Source organism: Hemibagrus wyckioides, linkage group LG07 (assembly GCF_019097595.1).
Source record: "Hemibagrus wyckioides isolate EC202008001 linkage group LG07, SWU_Hwy_1.0, whole genome shotgun sequence".
Classification (NCBI taxonomy): Eukaryota; Metazoa; Chordata; class Actinopteri; order Siluriformes; family Bagridae; genus Hemibagrus; species Hemibagrus wyckioides.
Genome location: NC_080716.1, coordinates 14,792,085 through 14,809,970, shown reverse-complemented (window position 1 = coordinate 14,809,970; position 17,886 = coordinate 14,792,085). Strand labels below are relative to the sequence as shown.

Sequence of the window (17,886 nt, the reverse complement as noted above, 5' to 3'; positions counted from 1 at the left end):
GGAAACATACGTTTGGATGGTTCCCTATAGATGAATTCTGAGATGCTCAAGAAACTGTCAGTGATGTATTAGGCTAGTTGGAACTGGCAATTTAGTTTCCTCTTTGAGTCTTGGCTTAGTAGCTAATAACTATTTGGCTTTGTTGGTTTTAGTGTGTGTTATATCATGTGGTAGGCTGTTGACAGGTTGTTGAGTGTCAATGCTCAAGTCTCTAGGGGACCATTCAAACGAGGATAAATGTTTGTTCTAAATGATGGGTCACTAATCACACTCCAGAAAGTTATATGCAATAGTCCACTAGTAATATAGTAGTAAAAGTTAACCAATGGCCAGATTTTTGGTAAATAAAAGGTTCAGGGAAGTTATTTTAAAAATGCATATTGTGAGATTTTAAAGCTGTAATCATGTTTTTTTAAATAAATTTTATAAGCTTATTATAAACATAAATAGGATATGTGAGAAACAGGATCTGTACAAGTAAAGTGCTCTACTACTGCATATAAATATTATTATAAATACATATATACTGAACGGGGGTTCAGCGAACTTTATTTTACATTTCCCTGATGCAAAGAAAGCGAGCTCTCCTGTACTAGATGATAATGTGCTAGTGGCGTAGTGGGTCAGCTGTGATTTAAAAATATTGAATATTTACTCTTAAATGCCAAATCTGACCACTCTGGCTTTGAGAAAAGTAAGCAAAGGTATTTGAGCTGTACTCCCCCTTCAGCTGCTGAATGCACATTCCGTTTTAAATTGAGTCCTGCTTCAGGTAGCATCTTATACCTTCAAAACCAAGACAATCAGTGTCTAATCTAATCAGTGTGGTTGTGTGATGGTATCAGCAATGAACGAAAGTCAAGCTAGAATTTTACTTTGACTAAGAATGCATGCTGAGTGTTTATCTGTCTGTTCCTGCACTGAATAATGAACAGACAGGCCAAGCTCCATTTTGTTCTCTGTCTTGCTGGCATTGTAGCTGGGCATAAAATGGTAATTACTTTCCAGCGACTTACCTTTCACAGCAAGCGAGCTAAATTAGGGTCAGAGTTTCTCATTCTGTCCTGCTGCTTGAAAACCAGTACATAGGAAGACTTGAGAAATATGACTTGATTTGTAAAGTGCACACACCACTCAGACCTGTCAGCAACTCCAAGCTTGCACAGCTCACGCTCATAACTACAAGCTTGAATAAATCACAGCAGGGTTTGGAAAGCCGAATGTCTGAATACTAACCTGGGGTTCATATAAGGGGTCCATATGTACACATTTCTTCCCAGTCTCTGACTTTTTCTGTGCTTCTGCCTTCTTCCTTTCCCTTTCTGCACTGATCTCAGTCTTTAGTCTTTTCAGGTGCATCTGTGTAATAAGGCTACAATGGAAAAAAGCCTAATTCAATGAACCGTATTCCTCGCTTTAGTGTACTTGGATAAAAAAAATTAAACAATTTCTTATTGCCAGAGACGTTTCTAATTGCCAGAGACTCATTCCTCTTACTCAGAGATGATTTATAGTCATTCTGTGCTGCAGTAATAGATTAGCTTTAATACTAAAGCAAACCTTTTCCACACTGCATTATGCATTGCATTAAGTGGAAAGCTCTTATAAGTTTAACAGGTACGGATTCCTGATTTTTCCCCCGATGTCAAACCTATAATAAGTATATGAATAGTTGTGCGTCATTTTTATTTGCCATTGCATCCATTACTTTGTAAACACTATATAAACACTGATCTGTTATTTGGTGTTTGATGACAAATAACTGACACTGTAGTTAAAGAATAGAAGATCAGAATGACTGACATTTGTTTTTCTTTAAAACAGTTGGATCTGCTGGAGAGGTTTGGAAATACTTGATTTGTTCTCATACTAGAGCTTGTTACTGTGGTCTCTGATTTAAATAAAATGAAATGAAACTTACAGTAGGCTGTAAGTTTGATGCTGTCGTTTCTCAAACCCCAAATCGCCGATTTAAAGGCACAAATCAGCACAGACAGCGTTGACATTAGGTGTCATTGTCTGAGAGTGATGAAATAAACAAATCAAACAAGTATTCACTCTTGAACAAATGAATGGCAGTAAATTCGGTTAAATTGGAATTAGTTGTTTGTATTGTAGTTGAATGAGGATTGATGTCTTACAAATCCTACTTATCCCTCCTGTAGTCACAGAAATCAAACCAGAGATTCAGACACAGCACACAATAGTGCCACATTTTATTCTATTGTTAATTTTTCGTTTGCTTCATGGAGGCCTTACAGATCCTTCTGTGGACGCATGTGGTGAAAGGGAGAAGTAACATTCCTGGCCTTACACTTGGCTGAAGTGGGGCGGTCTGAAAAAAGTAGCCTTTCAAGTGTTTGCAATTATATTGTGTAAATGAGTTTGTGCCCATGCCAGTGACTCAGTGTTTGTACACTGTGGCTAATGTATTTTGTTTTAATGCTGATGGAGGCTATAGTACTGCAGAGCTTTGCCCAGTAGCTGCCAGACTAAAGGAATGCAGAATGAGGCAAAACCTCTGCTTCTTGTGTCAAAAACATCTGGAAAATTCCTGCTCAGATGGGAGCTAAAGGAGGTGCTCACTGAGGTGTGTGGCAGATGTAGACACGAGATGGAATTCCTAAACATTAATGCTAGAATTTCATGTGTTCTTGTGTGTATTTTATTACGGAGAGACCCAGAAGCTAAATCTGTTGACTCCTTTTGGTTCCTGGCTGTAATCCTGTCAACAATCAGAGCTGTAAAGTGCCCATTTTTAAAGGGATAACTACAAATAATTAGTTGATGACTGCACAGTGTACAGTAAATTAATAATCTGAGCTAGCCAGTGTCTATTGCTGGACTGGTGCATGGTAAAATAGTGGAAAAATAGAAATTAATGAAGAGACCTTAACTGCCAAAGACTTTTGTTTAGTAGGTAATAATCCAGTAAGCATAACTTGGAATGAGATCAGAGAAAATGCTACTTATCAAATCCTACATTGCTTTTTGTTCCGTGGTATATTGCCATTTATATCTCAGTTTCCTCTCCGCTCTCTCTCTCTCTCTCTCTCTACCTTTTTCATTAGGTCTCCTGAATTCTTTAGTCTCTCCTTCCCATACATCTTTTTTTATTGCTGCCTCTTGACTGGTCTCCTTTTTGTCTATTCCTATTCTGTTCTTTCTTGCCTCCTCTGTCTGTCTCTATCAGGGTTGTTGAGTACAGTTTTGCAGTCTTGACTGTGCAAGAAAAGGTTTTTCTTTTCCTCTTAGGATTTATCACCCTTTTACTGCATTGAGGGGGGGATGTGCTTGCTGATAATGTGATGAAATTGAATGTGACAAGGCTACCGATACTGCAGTATTACGGGACAAAAACAGTGCCATCTGATTCGTTTCATTACACAGCATAAAAATACATGTGATATCATGCTGCTGGCGTGAGACATCTGAGACAGAAAGGATAATGTCATTGAAGGCCCTGAGTTGGTCCCTGTGAGATCTTCTGTAACAGTCAGATCATCAAATCAGGGGTTTGAGCTCACACTGGTCTGTATGTTATTGCTATTTAGATCTACATGATTCCTAACTCGGAGTGCTTCATTACCATTTGTGAACATTTCTAAATTTATGTTTAGGTATCTCCATTTTACTTAACACTCAAATAAACAACTGGTTTTAATTCATGTGTTGCAGCAATGTCTGCAATGTCACAATGATGGCTACAGAAACATTTTATATAACATTAACGCTTATATCTCCATTTTGGTGCACTGATGCATGTGAATGCTGAAGTTAATATGGTGTATTTAATCTCTTTGCATCCTCAGACACATTGCAGGCCCAGCTGATTAGCATGGGAGTCATCCCCACCTTGGTGAAGCTTCTTGGAGTCCATGCGCATAACACAGCACTCACAGAAATGTGCCTCATTGCTTTCGGAAACCTGGCAGAATTGGGTAAATAACTGACAGACATATTCAGTCCTCTTTCATTCATTCCATGTGACTCCTGATCTTATGTGTTGTCTAGAGAATGTTCCTCCCCATTTTCCTTTACAGAGAAGCACAAAAGCATCCAGAAATACTCACCTTGCCTTTAATTTGGAAGTATCAGGTCTAAAATGTTACCTGATAAGATGACTGTTTTGAAGATAGAATGCTAAACTCTTCAGTGTTGTGGCCAGACTCTTACATTTCTCCTTTAATCCTTTCCATCTTGATGCTCTTTTCATTCTGCTACCTTACTCTGAAACCAAACCAGTACTGTTTAATATGTTTTTGAGTGAGAACTCGCAGAATGTATGCACAAGTATGTAACATGAATCATCAACACCTACTGCTGTTTGAGCCTTTACATTTCTGAAAAGATGAAAGGACTAAAAATGAGAAAAATCAGAGCAATTATTTTTTCCCCTCGCTTTTTCCTGGAATTGCTTTTTGAGACAAAGCAGAGATGATAAAGGAGAACCTTTTATACACACAATTTGCCAATAATGACATTTTTTCATTAATTAACACTATCAGGGGCCATAAAATGCAATTTGTGCCCGTTTTGTCGTCCATGTTCAGCGTTGACTTTCTTATTATCCCAATAGAGCTACAAACATCTCACACTGAAAGCCAGCCTTATCCTGACTAATTGTATATTTATAAAATTAAATGAAACAATTTATAAAAAATTATTTGTGATAAAACAGTTTAGTTTAAACTGATTGCAAATGTCAAATAAGTCGATTTCCATTCTGATGGAATGGCATGCCATTGTCCTGGTAAAAAGGTTAAAGAAGCAAACTTATTGATTTTTAAGGTTACATTTATAGTTTGTGGAATGTCTGCATAAAACTAGTTAATTCCTGTAACCACTTATAGCATCAATAAAAATCAGTCCCTCACCAGCTTTACTCCCTCCCCCCCTTTCCCATGTGCTGACAATGGAAACAAAAGGCTTCTCACAGGAAACTTCATATCTACAATTACACACATTATTCAATCCAGTTATTTCCCTATGTAAAATCTATACAAACAACAATAACATAGCTCATTAATATAAATCTCTGATTTGTCTTGCAGCTGTTTTATTAACGTATCAACACTTTCTGACCAATCAGATTTGATTTTATATACAAGAGACATACAAAAGACAGACATTCCTAACACTATTCATGCACGTTTAATTGTAACTGTACTGAGATGTTGTATCATTCTATTTCTACCTGGCTGTTTAAGTGTAAACTCTCCAGTCCTCTGCATGGAGTGTGATGTTCATTTAAAGCTTCATTAACACCTCTGTGATGATTCTGATGTCTTTTGATCATTGTGTCTCTTGTAGAATCAAGTAAGGAGCAGTTTGCCGCTACAAATATCGCCGAGGAGCTAGTGAGACTTTTCCGTAAGCAAGCGGAACATGAAAAGAAGGAGATGATCTTTGAGGTGCTGGCTCCTCTGGCTGAGAACGGTAAGAGTCAGACATGAAATGTTTTATGGTAAAGTATATTCCATGGAGTATTAGGGTAACAGTAGTGGGTGAGTGCTGAGTGTATACCAATGTTTGTTTAAAAGTCATTCATTACTACAGTAAAATGTGTCAGAGGCAAGTGGGCCAAATTGTGATGGCTAGACGACTGGGTCAGAGCATTTCCACAACAGCAGGGATTGTGGAGTGTGCCTGAGATGCAGTGGCTAATACCTACCAAAACTACTCCAAGGAAGAACAACCAGTGAACTCGTGAGAGGATCATGAGCACACAAGGGGGAGTGAAGGCTAGCCTGTCTGGTTCAATCTCATAGAAGAGCATCTGTAGCACAAATTGCTGAAAATGTTAATGCTGTCTAATATAGAAAGAAGTCAGAACTCACAGTGAATCATAGATTGCTGCATATGGGGCTGCGTAGCCACAGAATGGTCTGAGTGCTCACGCTGTTTCCTGTCTACTTCTAAAAGCACACTTCAATGGGCATGTGAGCGTCAGAGCTCTGGTCCATGGAGCAATGGAAAAAGATGGTCTGGTCTGATCAATCGCATTTTCTTTTGCAACATGTGGACTGCTGTGTGTGTGTGTGTGTGTGTGCGCGCATCGTTTGCCTGGAAAAGAGATGGAGCCAGAATGCACTATGGGAAGAATTCAAGGCAGTGTGATTCTCTGAGCAGTGTTCTGCTTGGAAAACTTAGGTCCTGGACTTTCATGTGGATGTTACTTTGACATGTACCAGCTCTTACATAACAGTGTAGCAAACGGAGTACACTCCTTAATGACAACGGTATTGCTTAATGGCAGTTGTCTATTTCAGCAGGAAGTAATTTTATTCAGAAGACACTTTAGAAAATATCTTCAAGACAGCTCCACCGTACAAGATTCTGAACTTCTTAACAAGCATAAACCTCAAAACACTTATATAAACTTCTTCTTGCTATCTTACATATCAATGTAACCCTATCTATTGAATATCACCCTATGTTTTAACTACATTCAAACTTTTGCCATAATATAGCCACTGAAACTAACATGGCATTAAAAAATCAATCAAAAGAAAAAAAAAACGATTTCAGCAGGATAATGCATCCTGCCACAAAGATTAAGTTATTTGCTTGACCTTCAAATTTTCCAGACTTCAAGCTGATCGAACTTTAGGTGTGATCTATGGAGACCCCACCCCACAACTTACAGGATCTGCTGCTAATGACTTGGTGCCAGATACCACAGCATACCTTCAGAGGTCTTGTGGAGCCTATGGCTCAACGAACCAGAGCAGTTCTAATGGCATGAGGGGGACCTACAAAATATTAGGCAGTTGGTTTTAATGCTATAGCTGATCACTGAGCTAGATTTTTTTCATAGTCTAGAATAACTTTAATCTGTTTGCTAGTTCAAACAAGTAGAAACACCAGAATTATATACCAATTGTGCTTTGGGTCTTTTCTAGGCATAGCACTGGTCTACAATTAGCCAGCTGCTGGAGTTGTTTGAGTGTAGTCTGTGTTTGGATAATGGGTGCTGTCACTTGCTCTCTCTGCCATCGCGCCCACATTAAGAATCAGGGATCTGCGAACAGCTGCAATCTGCACCAATTTTGTGACGTGAAATCTGCTCTCAGCTGCCGGTTTTTTTTTGGTTTTTGTTTTTTTATCCAGGAGACGGCCTGAATTTTTTTAAAAGAGAGGCATGCACGTAAACGTAACATTCTGGAGAGCTTGTGATCCATTTTTAGATATGAGTACCTATCAAAGAGTGATTGAGAAAGGAGGAGAGAAGCCATTAGGAAATAAATAAAAAGGAAGTGTGGATGCAAGTGTGTGTAACATAGAAGTGTAGATAAGCCACACGAGGCGAGCTTGTGTTAAAGGTACATGTGAGAAATTTGACAGAGTGAGAAAGAGAGAGAGAGAAAAAGAGCAAGAGAGGGTGGGGGTGGGGGTGGGGGTGGGGGTTCATGGCCCTGAACATATAAGGGATGAAATGGAAGAGGAAAATTATTGTGATGGAGTTTCCAAGTGTGTGAAAAAGAAAGCTAGGGTGACCGTCTGAATGTTTCTTATCATTCAGTGCACAGAACAGTGCTCTCAGCCTGCCAGTCTCCAAGACAACGTCCTACTTAAAAGCTACTACATTGTACTACAGGAGAGAGAGCGAGAGAGAGGGAGAGAGAGAAAGAAAGAAAATATTTCATGAGTTATATATTTCAACCAAGTGCAAGAAAAGAAAATCAACAACCAGCCTTGGACCATGTATTCAAATAGACTTTTTGTTTCTTTTCTTTTTTTTTTTTTTTACTTGTAAGAAATTTCTAGTCATGTATGATGGGTTGCATACAAATTTGCTTCTGACTGTGTTTTGTAACTGTTACATAATATAGCGTATTAAATTCTAGACATGTAGCACTGATTAATATGCAAATTACTCATATTGTGCGTGAATAATAAGTCGTCGAAATCACAGAGCAGTGCAAACATACAAAGGCTCAGTAACTGATTATTACTGTTTTTCTTCCTGTTGAATTCATACAGTTCTGTTCATTTAAAGCAAGTGTCTCTTACTCTATTTCTCTCTGTTTCTGTCTGTCTGACTTTCTGCCTATCAAACTCTCTCTCTTTCTGCACTTCTTTCTGTCTATCTCCGATGTTCCATCCATCCGTATGTCCTTCCTGCCTGTATCTCTCTCTGATGGTATCTCTCTCTCTCCGTCAGATGTTATAAAGCTGCAGCTGGTCGAGGCTGGTCTGGTGGAGTGTCTGCTGGACGTTGTGGCTCAGACGGTGGACAGTGACCGAGAGGAAGACCTGGCTCAACTCAAAACAGCGTCTGACCTCATGGTGCTACTGCTGCTGGGAGGTGCTGCTCAAAGCTTCAGCCAATGATGTTTAATATTGATTTTGTAGATTTATACAGGAAAAGAATTGCTGTATTCTCATTTATTATTTTATATTTATATATATATATATATATATATATATATATATATATATATATATATATATATATATATATATATATATAAATTCTGCTTATATCTTAATAATAAGTTAACTACACAATAAATTTGAGTGGGGTTTTCAAATATCCACTTCTCCAAACTCATCGTTTGGTACTGATCCTAAAATCCTCACAGTTACTAAGCCTTCAAGTCACTATCAGTCCTGATACCACCACTGATAATCCCTACTTTGTTTAATCAGATATTTGAATATTGATCATTTTTAGTAACTGTGTGCTGACACAATCTGGCTCTGCAACACACACAAACAGCTACAGCAGACGTACAGCAGACTTGGCTATATTTAGCTGTAGCAGCTTCTTCTGTCCCGGTGGAGAATGCAGTCTTTCTGCATTAATAGTCTCTAGTCCCACATCACACCTGAACATGTGGGCCTGTTTATATTGTTTAACAAATTTGCATTTGAAAAACAGGGCCACACAGTGGAGTTAACGATGTATTATAGACAGAATACACAGTTTGATATGTAGTCTGTTTATCATGTATATGGGTTGTAGACATTTTCTGAAGACTGCTTTAATAGCCAGTTCAGTTTGACACTGTTAAAGCTGTGTTTAACAAATGAATGTTAAATCTTATGGGTTTTTTTTTTCGTAGCTGAGCTACTGAAATACTACTACTTGAACTAAAAATGCAACATTTCAAGAGCAAAGGAATGTTAAATCTACACAAAGAGATAAGAGAAAGAAAAGAGAATGGAGACCTCTGTGTGGAAATGAATGTGCTCCGTTACTCTTTCTTTCTCACTACTTAGTAGGCAGCAGACTGTACAGGCAGCAGAGCGGGGTGAGTTTTTCATCTCACTCTGAATAATTAATGCAGGCTGAATGGGTCGTGGGGTGCTAACACAATTCCACTTCCACTGTGTGGCATTTTATAGATGGAGCGAGGTCTTTTCTCTGTGGTTTTCGAGGAGAACAGAGGGGCTTCTGTTATACTCCCGTGAATTTAGATGCTGCATTTAATCAGGAGAAATGTACTTCAACTCTAATGGAGCACTGCATGGTTTATGTAGCCGTTTAGTTTGTGCTGATGTGGCTGCCTGAGTCCCTGTTATCCTTTAAAGTTCACTGTAGGGGTACTGTATGTAGGCCTCTATGGATGGTAATAAATCACTTAATTTCTTTAGGAGAGCAAATCTGTGAGGATATTACATATCATGTTCCGGTGAATATGGCATTCAATGGTACCTCATAAACTGTCTCACATAGTACTACACTGTATACAATAGCACAGTAACTGTATACAGTAAATTGATGACCAGTAGATTTTGGCTGTGATGTATGCGCAAGGCTGGTGACGGTGATTTCTTTCTTTTTAAGATGAATCCATGCAAAAGTTGTTTGAGGGAGGTAAAGGTAGTGTGTTCCAGAAGGTTCTCTCTTGGGTTCCATCCAACAACCACCAGCTCCAGCTAGCTGGGGCTCTGGCTATCGCTAATTTCGCCCGCAATGGTAAGAGTTCGGGTCTTATTTCAAAAATATTGTAAAGTATATGCCAAACATGTAAAATGCTCATTAATAGACAATACTTTTGTTCTCTTTTGAGTGTGACTGTTTCTTTCCAGTTCTGTGTACATTTGTTGCGACTAGCTTTACAGTGACTAAGTGTTACATACACCAGATACACACAGTCATACCATGTAATGCATTGCTCTGCTGCTCTTTGACCAAATTAAGGCTTGGACACTGCAGTGAGGATTCCTGTGATATTTCTCAGTGTTTATAGAGATATGTTGCTCAGTGAGGTGTATCCGCATGTGCCTGGATAGACTAGAACCGGTTAATGCTCTGCAGGATTCATTTATGTTAATTGATATTACTGTTATGATACCGCAAAGCAGCCGTCACATATTGACTGGAACAGGCACTGCATGGGACTCCAATCGATCTCGAGGCAGGGGACACGCGCGCTTTCACACCTAGGGGAAATTTAGCATAGCCAGTCCACCTACAGGCATTTTTGAGAGTCAGGAGGAAACCTACTGAAAGCCCACGCCTCATGGGGAGAACATATAAAACACTGTGAGGTAGCATCACCACACACTGTGCCACCATGCTGTTATATAAATGTTGTATAATTTTGTTGGCTCCTTCCCTTCAGATGGGAACTGCATCCACATGGTAGACACGGGAATTGTGCAGATGCTGTTGGACCTGTTGGACAGACATGTTGAGGAGGGGAATGTAACTGTGCAGCATGCAGCCCTCAGTGCCCTGAGGAACCTGGCAATCCCCGGTCAGTGTTAACACTCACGTCTTGCTCTGTATATCAGCAGCCCTACAGAGGCTTTAAAATCCTGGTGTGCGCAGCCTTTTACTCATCATTATTTTATTTCCTTCTAATCATCAGTGGTGAACAAGTCTAAGATGCTTTCAGCTGGAGTGTCTGACGTGGTGTTGAAGTTTCTCCAATCAGAAATGCCACCAGTTCAGTTCAAGCTGCTGGGAACTTTAAGAATGCTTATCGACACGCAAGGTACCGATAACTAACTAAATAAAATGCTTTATCTAGCCTTTGTTTATTATTTTCTTAACCCCTTCTGACTACTGTATTCTGTATTCAGGTAAAACACTCCAGAGTTGTGTTCACTGACTACTACAAAAATTGACAAGGTAGCCCTAGATGTAGATCCTTTAGGCCAAAAACCTACAAAACAGCATTTCCTGCATTAAAGGACTGCATAAGCCATTCATTTATCCTATTACTGAGGCTTTGTCAGGTATAAGCCAGTTCCCCTCTGTCCTGTGAATTAGAAAGCCGTTATCCTTTAAGTGAAATGGACTAAGACAGGGATCCATGCCCCGGTGCTGAGATTTAATTGCTATAGATTTTGAGTGACGCTGCAGCAGCCAGCAAGGACGGCAGCACTTTGCATTCACAGCACGCGGCATGTAGCCAGAAGCTTTAGTTTTCAGTGACATATCAGCAGTACTTTAGATACAGCTCTAGTGCACTTAAAGAAAGCAATTTCTAAATGTAAATGATTGGAATTTTATACGCATAATAATTGAAGGCAGTGCTTTTTTTCATAAAGGACAATGATGACCAAATATCCTCAGAATGCTTTTTTTTTTTTTTTTTTTTTTTTTTTTTTTTTTTTTTTTTTTAATTAAATTGTGGGTAGATTGTATTGGCTCTCAAAAAGAAGTGTTCCTGTAAGCAAAAAAAAAAGCCTTAGTTGGAAGAACCAGAGAGATTTATTTTATAATGCTTTAAGTTAATTAGCTGCCCCATAAGCTGAATTAAGCATTGATTAATTGATTAATCTAAATATCTTAATGTAATATAATTGGTTTAAATGCATTTTTAAGGGAGATTTATAGCTAGATAATGACTAAATATGGCAAAACTGTTAATAATAACTTGACTGAATTAAAGTGTTGTTTGTAGGTTTCGGCATAGAACTGATAGATAATGTGTGTGTGTGTTTGTGTCTTTGTGTGATATAGTGGATGCTGCTGAACAGTTGGGAACAAACCGTAAGCTGGTAGAGAGGCTGGTAGAATGGTGTGAGGCCAAAGACCACGCAGGGGTGATGGGAGAGTCGAACCGCCTGCTCTCTGCGCTGATCCGACACAGCAAGTCAAAGGTCAATACCTTACACACATGAGCATTATGAACATGAGAAATTTAGAGATTCTGGAAATTAAATTGTGTTTGGATGTTTCTCGGCTTTGAGCAGGAAGTGGTACGGACGGTCATTCAGTGTGGGGGTGTAAAGCACTTGGTGACCATGGCAACGAGCGAGCACATGATCATGCAGAACGAAGCGCTGGTGGCTTTGGGTCTCATAGCAGCACTGGATTTGGGTAAAACAGACATAAAACTCTCCAGAGGTTAAAGCTTCACCTGATGTGTATCTTTCATTAAGACGCATATCAGCCCATTCGCATCAAATATTCAGTGTCTTAATTAAATACATCCAAGGGCAGGTTTAAAAATGTCCACATTATATCTAATCCCTGACTTAATTAGCTTTCTACTCACACACGACAGCAACGGAAAGTTAGCATGAGAAACACAAAGCCTGCCAGCATAAACGGTTAACAAACCCCTGCCCTAATCTGCACGCATGAGCTCACGGAAACCCACAACTAGCTAAACACTGGCCAGCTTAATCAGTCATTCCTGTTTTGTGAAGCTGAGTCATCTAATAACGTTGAAAATAGTTAAAATTCCTGTGATCCATTTAGCCTCAGATGCCTAAATTGGTTCTTTGCATTTTTTTTAAAATAACATTTTACAGTATAAATTGTTAAATTCAGCTTTGTGTTAAGAGTTTCAGGAATATGTTTAATGCAGATTTGTTAGTAATAAGAAAATCTCACTCTGGATCCTCAGGCTTTATAAACAGGAGAAAAACAAATGGCATGGATCAACAAAATCTGACTAATTGGAAGAGGAATGTCAGTCATTTTCCATGACTGACTGTTTTGTTAAAATCGACACAAACCATGGAATATTGAAGCCAGGGACTGTATTTGTTTGAATTTTGAGTTTCTGTCAAAATTGCTGACCAATTGTTGATCCAAGAAAGGAATCTTTAAAGCTAATTTTAACATAACCCACAGTTGCAAGAATGCATTCTTTTCATTCAGAAATAAAAAACAGCTGTCTCATTCCTGACAGATTCAGCAGAGAAGGATTTTGTGGGAGCCACACTGGTGCAGGTTCTACATAAGCTGCTGACAGAAGAGAAGAGCGCTCCTGAGATCAAATACAACTCCATGATCCTCATCTGCTCTGTCATGGGCTCAGGTGAGGAACATCTTTACCATGGATATGAACTAGATCTAGATGTCTTCATATGATGTAAAAAATATCTGATTATTAAGTCGAAGTACATTGTTCAGTAACTATTATGAATTACCTGTGTAAGTAATTGTAGTGAAACTGATGAGTTTTGATGTGAACAATAACTGAAGCTCTTGACGTGTATCTGCATGATTTTTTATGTATTGTGCTGTTGCCACATGTTTTGGCTGATTAGATAACCGCATGAATGAACAAGTATATTCACTAATATAGTGAATACACTATATGGCCACAAGTATGTGGACACTTGATCTTTACACCCCTATATATTGTTTTCCCAAACTTTTGCCACAAACTTTGAAGCCCACAATTGTCCAGAATGTGTTTATATGTTGTAGCATAAAGATTTTCCTCTCACTGCATAGCAAAATGAGCTTCATGAAGACATGGTTTGCTGAAATTGCAGTGGAAGAGCTTGAGTGCACAGAGCCCTAACCTCTCAACCCCACTGAACACAGATGAACTAAACGCACCTGACTTCAATGCCTGATCTCACTGATGCGCTTGTGGCTGAACTACAAAAATCCCACAACCACACACCAAAATCTATTGGAAATTCTAACCAGAAGTTTATTAACAGTAACAGCGAAAGAGCGACTAAATCCGTAATGTGATGTCCAACAAGTATACGGTGAGGGAAAAATGTATTTGATCCCCTGCTGAGTTTGTATGTTTGCCCACTGACAAATGATCAGTCTATAATTTTAATGGTAGGTTTATTTGAACAGTGAGAGACAGAATAACAGCAAAAAAAAATCCAGAAAAACTCATTTCAAAAAAGTTATAAATTGTTTTGCATTTTAATGAGTGAAATAAGTATTTGACCCCTTTACAAAACATGACCTAGTACTTGTTGGCAAACACAGAGGTCCAACGTTTCTTGAAGTTGGCCACCAGGTTTGCACACATCTCAGGAGGGATTTTGTCCCACTCCTCTTTGCACTGCCTCTCCAAGTCATTAAGGTTTTGAGGCTGACTTTTGGCAACTTGAACCTTCAGCTCCCTCCACAGATTTTCTATGGGATTAAGGTCTGGAGACTGGCTAGGCCACTCCAGGACCTTAATGTGCTTCTTCTTGAGCCGCTTCTTCTTGAGCCACTCTTCTTGTTGCCTTGGCCGTGTGTTTTGGGTCATTGTCATACTGGAATACCCATACATGACCCATTTTCAATGCCCTGGCTGAGGGAAGGATCCTGTCACCTGGGGATGGCGTTCTTGGGGTCATAGGCAGCATTCCTCCTCCTCCAAACATAGCGAGTTGAGTTGATGCCAAAGAGCTTGATTTTGGTCTCATCTGACCACAACACTTCTCTTCTGAATCATTCAGATGGTCATTGGTAAATTTCAGACTGGCCTGTACATGTGCTTTCTTGAGCAAGGGGGACCTTGCGGGTGCTGCAGGATTTCAGTCCTTCACGCCGTAGTGTGTTACCAATTGTTTTCTTGGTAACTATGGTCCCAGCTGCCTTGAGATCATTGACAAGATCCTCCCGTGTAGTTCTGGACTGATTCCTCACCGTTCTCATGATCATTGAAACTCCATGAGGTGAGATCTTGCATGGAGCCCCAGACCGAGGAAGATTGACAGTTATTTTGTGTTTCTTCTATTTGTGAAAACTGTTGTCACCTTCTCACCAAGCTGCTTGGCGATGGTCTTGTAGCCCATTCCAGCCTTGTGTAGGTCTACAATCTTGTCTCTGACATCCTTGGACATCTCTTTGGTCTTGGCCATTGTGGAGAGTTTGGAATCTGATTGATTGATTGTTTCTGTGGACAGGTGTCTTTTACACAGGTAACAAGCTGAGATTAGTAGCACCCCTTTTAAAAGAGTGCTCCTAATCTCAGCGTGTTACCTGTATAAAAGACACCTAGGAGCCAGAAATCTTGCTGATTGATAGGGGATCAAATACTTATTTCATTCATTAAAACGCATATCAATTTATAACTTTTTTGAAATGCGTTTTTCTGGATTTTTTTTTGTTGTTATTCTGTCTCTCACTGTTAAAATAAAACTACCATTAAAATGATAGACTAATCATTTCTTTGTCAGTGGGCAAACATACAAAATCAGCAGGGGATCAAATAATTTTTTCCCTCACTGTACATAGGAGCTATGATCAGGCGTCTGCAAACTTTTGGCCGTATAGTGTCTAGTTTATAAACTAAATCTGTTTACGATTGTTTCATGATGCCCTGCAGCAGCTTGATAAATGAAAGCTGTTCAGTGGCATGAAGACTAACAAATGAAAGACTTGGGATTTGCAGCTGTGTTACCCAGCATGATCTTTGTAGACATTCTGGACAAAGCTAACTAACGCCAGTGAAAACATTTCTACATTGTTTTGGGGAAATATATTTATGTTTAAGTAAAAATGTTATATAATAATATAGGCAAAACAAACAATTTTGGTCAAAACCAACTGAGTTATTATGTTGCCATATTCAGCCATAGCAACCTTTTTATTGCATATGACTAAGAATTATAATTAAAAACACATATTGCTCGAAAATTACGAGCGATCATGAATTTTGATCTTGTACCTTCATTCTTTCTTTTCAGAACCTCTACATAAAGAAGTACAGAGCCTGGCTTTCATCGATGTGGTGTCCAAACTACGCTCCCATGAGAACAAAACGGTGGCCCATCAGGCCTCGCTAACAGAACAGAGGCTAACGGCGCAGAGCTAAAAGACTCTTTCTAGACACAGCACACACTCCATCCACTCTCTGCCTGCCAGCCCTCCTTATACACACTCTCCTACGAATCCCACCGTTTCCCTCTGTCATGTGCCAAGGTATCCAGTCCCACTCTGGCTTATCCTCCTTGCTATAACGTCCCCTCTACTCACCCAGCTCGTTTCACGCATGCGTTCAACACTTCGTAGGACATCGTAGACTGCCTTCTGCAATAGGTTGTGCGAGCGAGACAGGGACCGTGCAACACTTATAAAAAAAAGACCATAGCTGTGATTAAACGAAGCGTTTGCATCTCATTGAGGAAGACGAGAAAAAAAAAACAGACTAGACAATAACTACATGAGGGCTAGAGGAGAAACTAGCGCAGCCATATGTTCATGCCGTGTAAAACACACGTGTTCTGTGTAGCTTGAATACCTGCTGATTTTGACACCTGCATGTTTTTTTTTTTTTTTTTAAGTAGTCTAATTTAATGGTGTGTCTGTGTTCAGCTAGCCAGACCTCGCTCTTTACAATACACTCCTCCCCTTTAATATATATATATATATATATATATATATATACACACACACGAATACCTGCCTTTGACATGTTCAAGTAGAGATCAAATGTGTTTGTACTGTATGTGGGAATCACAGGACCAGAGAGAGACCTCCTTACATTTTAATCCCCCCTCATGGTCCTAGTGCCACTCATGTTCATTCCATGAGTCCAGTTCATTTCACCAGTCCACTTTCCCACAACGAGCTTATTCCATATCACTAGTCTGTTAAATTTTGAAACAGATTACTACTGTCATATGGATATGAATAGCGTCTTGTTAACAATTAACTAAGTATTTCTATTCGCTGCCCTTTGTCAAAGAGCTGCATACACTTAGTCAGGATAGTGAAATTGTTCAATGACAGTACAATGTTAATACCTTTCTGCTATAATGATCTGTTGGGATACAGCACACTGTTTAACATGTCTGCTGTTACAGCAGGTATAATAACTCAAACAGACATGGGTCATTACAGGTCCATATATAAATAATGCAATCATGTCAAGTGTCAAGAATGGACTCAGACAAGTCGGTGTGTGTGAGTGTTTTATGTACTGAGGTGGTTGAAATACTGCCAACAGTTCCATAATCCATGACCCTGGCATTGAGTAACAACCTATTCTGAGTGTCTTAGATAATGTGCTCTCTTGAGTGCTCTCTATCCAAGGTGTACATTTGATACTGTGGTACATTTTTATTTCCTGAGCTTGATTTTGCATGTGTACAGGTTTGTCTTTTAACAATCCACCGAGTATCACAAAACATGCATTTCCACTGCATGTTGGGATACCGTACCACTCTGATGTGGCCACTTTATGTTCGGTAAATGTTATTTATCAGATTTGTAACCTTGAGGAACCACTCAGCAATCCAATATATCTATATTAACTGCATTACAGATATTTAAACTCGACTAGTTGTTGTAAATGTCACTGAATAATTGTACATTTGGAAGATAGAAAATGATTATTAAAGACAATTGCTGGCGATGGATTCATGTTTTTATGTCTTTTTTTTTTTTCTCTTCTTCTTCTAAACTAAATTCATTTTAAACAATTAATTTTAAACCTATGCAATCCTTAAAAGCTGCTTCAGGAGCACTTCAATTAAACTGCTTTTCTATTCTGATAGCTATCATTACCTCGCAGGGAAAATTTTTTCAGTAAATGTTTTGGGCCCTGTGATCAGCAGCTACAATATTAACACCATCTGGCTGAGACGTGTCTGCAAGATGGCACCCTTCCTGTCTGTCAGTTATTTTGCACTGGAACATGTTTTACTCTCTCAGAGAACCGTGTTGTGTTGAAAACGCCGATGCCAACCATTTAAACAGTAGCACACACGTCTAAACAT

General features: G+C 39.1%; 1 protein-coding gene across 3 annotated transcripts in view; it reads left to right on the top strand.

Moving 5' to 3' along the window:
- The window catches only part of rap1gds1 (RAP1, GTP-GDP dissociation stimulator 1), a 34,165-nt gene extending 16,639 nt beyond the window's left edge, over positions 1–17,526 (top strand). For all 3 annotated transcript variants that reach the window (XM_058394033.1, XM_058394034.1, XM_058394032.1), the window contains 10 exons: positions 3,813–3,941; positions 5,314–5,439; positions 8,168–8,311; positions 9,797–9,928; positions 10,578–10,712; positions 10,827–10,952; positions 11,927–12,066; positions 12,160–12,286; positions 13,107–13,235; positions 15,853–17,526. In XM_058394033.1, coding sequence (XP_058250016.1) covers positions 3,813–3,941; positions 5,314–5,439; positions 8,168–8,311; positions 9,797–9,928; positions 10,578–10,712; positions 10,827–10,952; positions 11,927–12,066; positions 12,160–12,286; positions 13,107–13,235; positions 15,853–15,980 — 1,316 coding nt within the window. In that variant the 3' untranslated portion in view covers positions 15,981–17,526. The remainder of the gene's footprint in view (positions 1–3,812; positions 3,942–5,313; positions 5,440–8,167; positions 8,312–9,796; positions 9,929–10,577; positions 10,713–10,826; positions 10,953–11,926; positions 12,067–12,159; positions 12,287–13,106; positions 13,236–15,852) is intronic.
- The last annotated feature ends 360 nt before the right edge of the window (positions 17,527–17,886 follow it).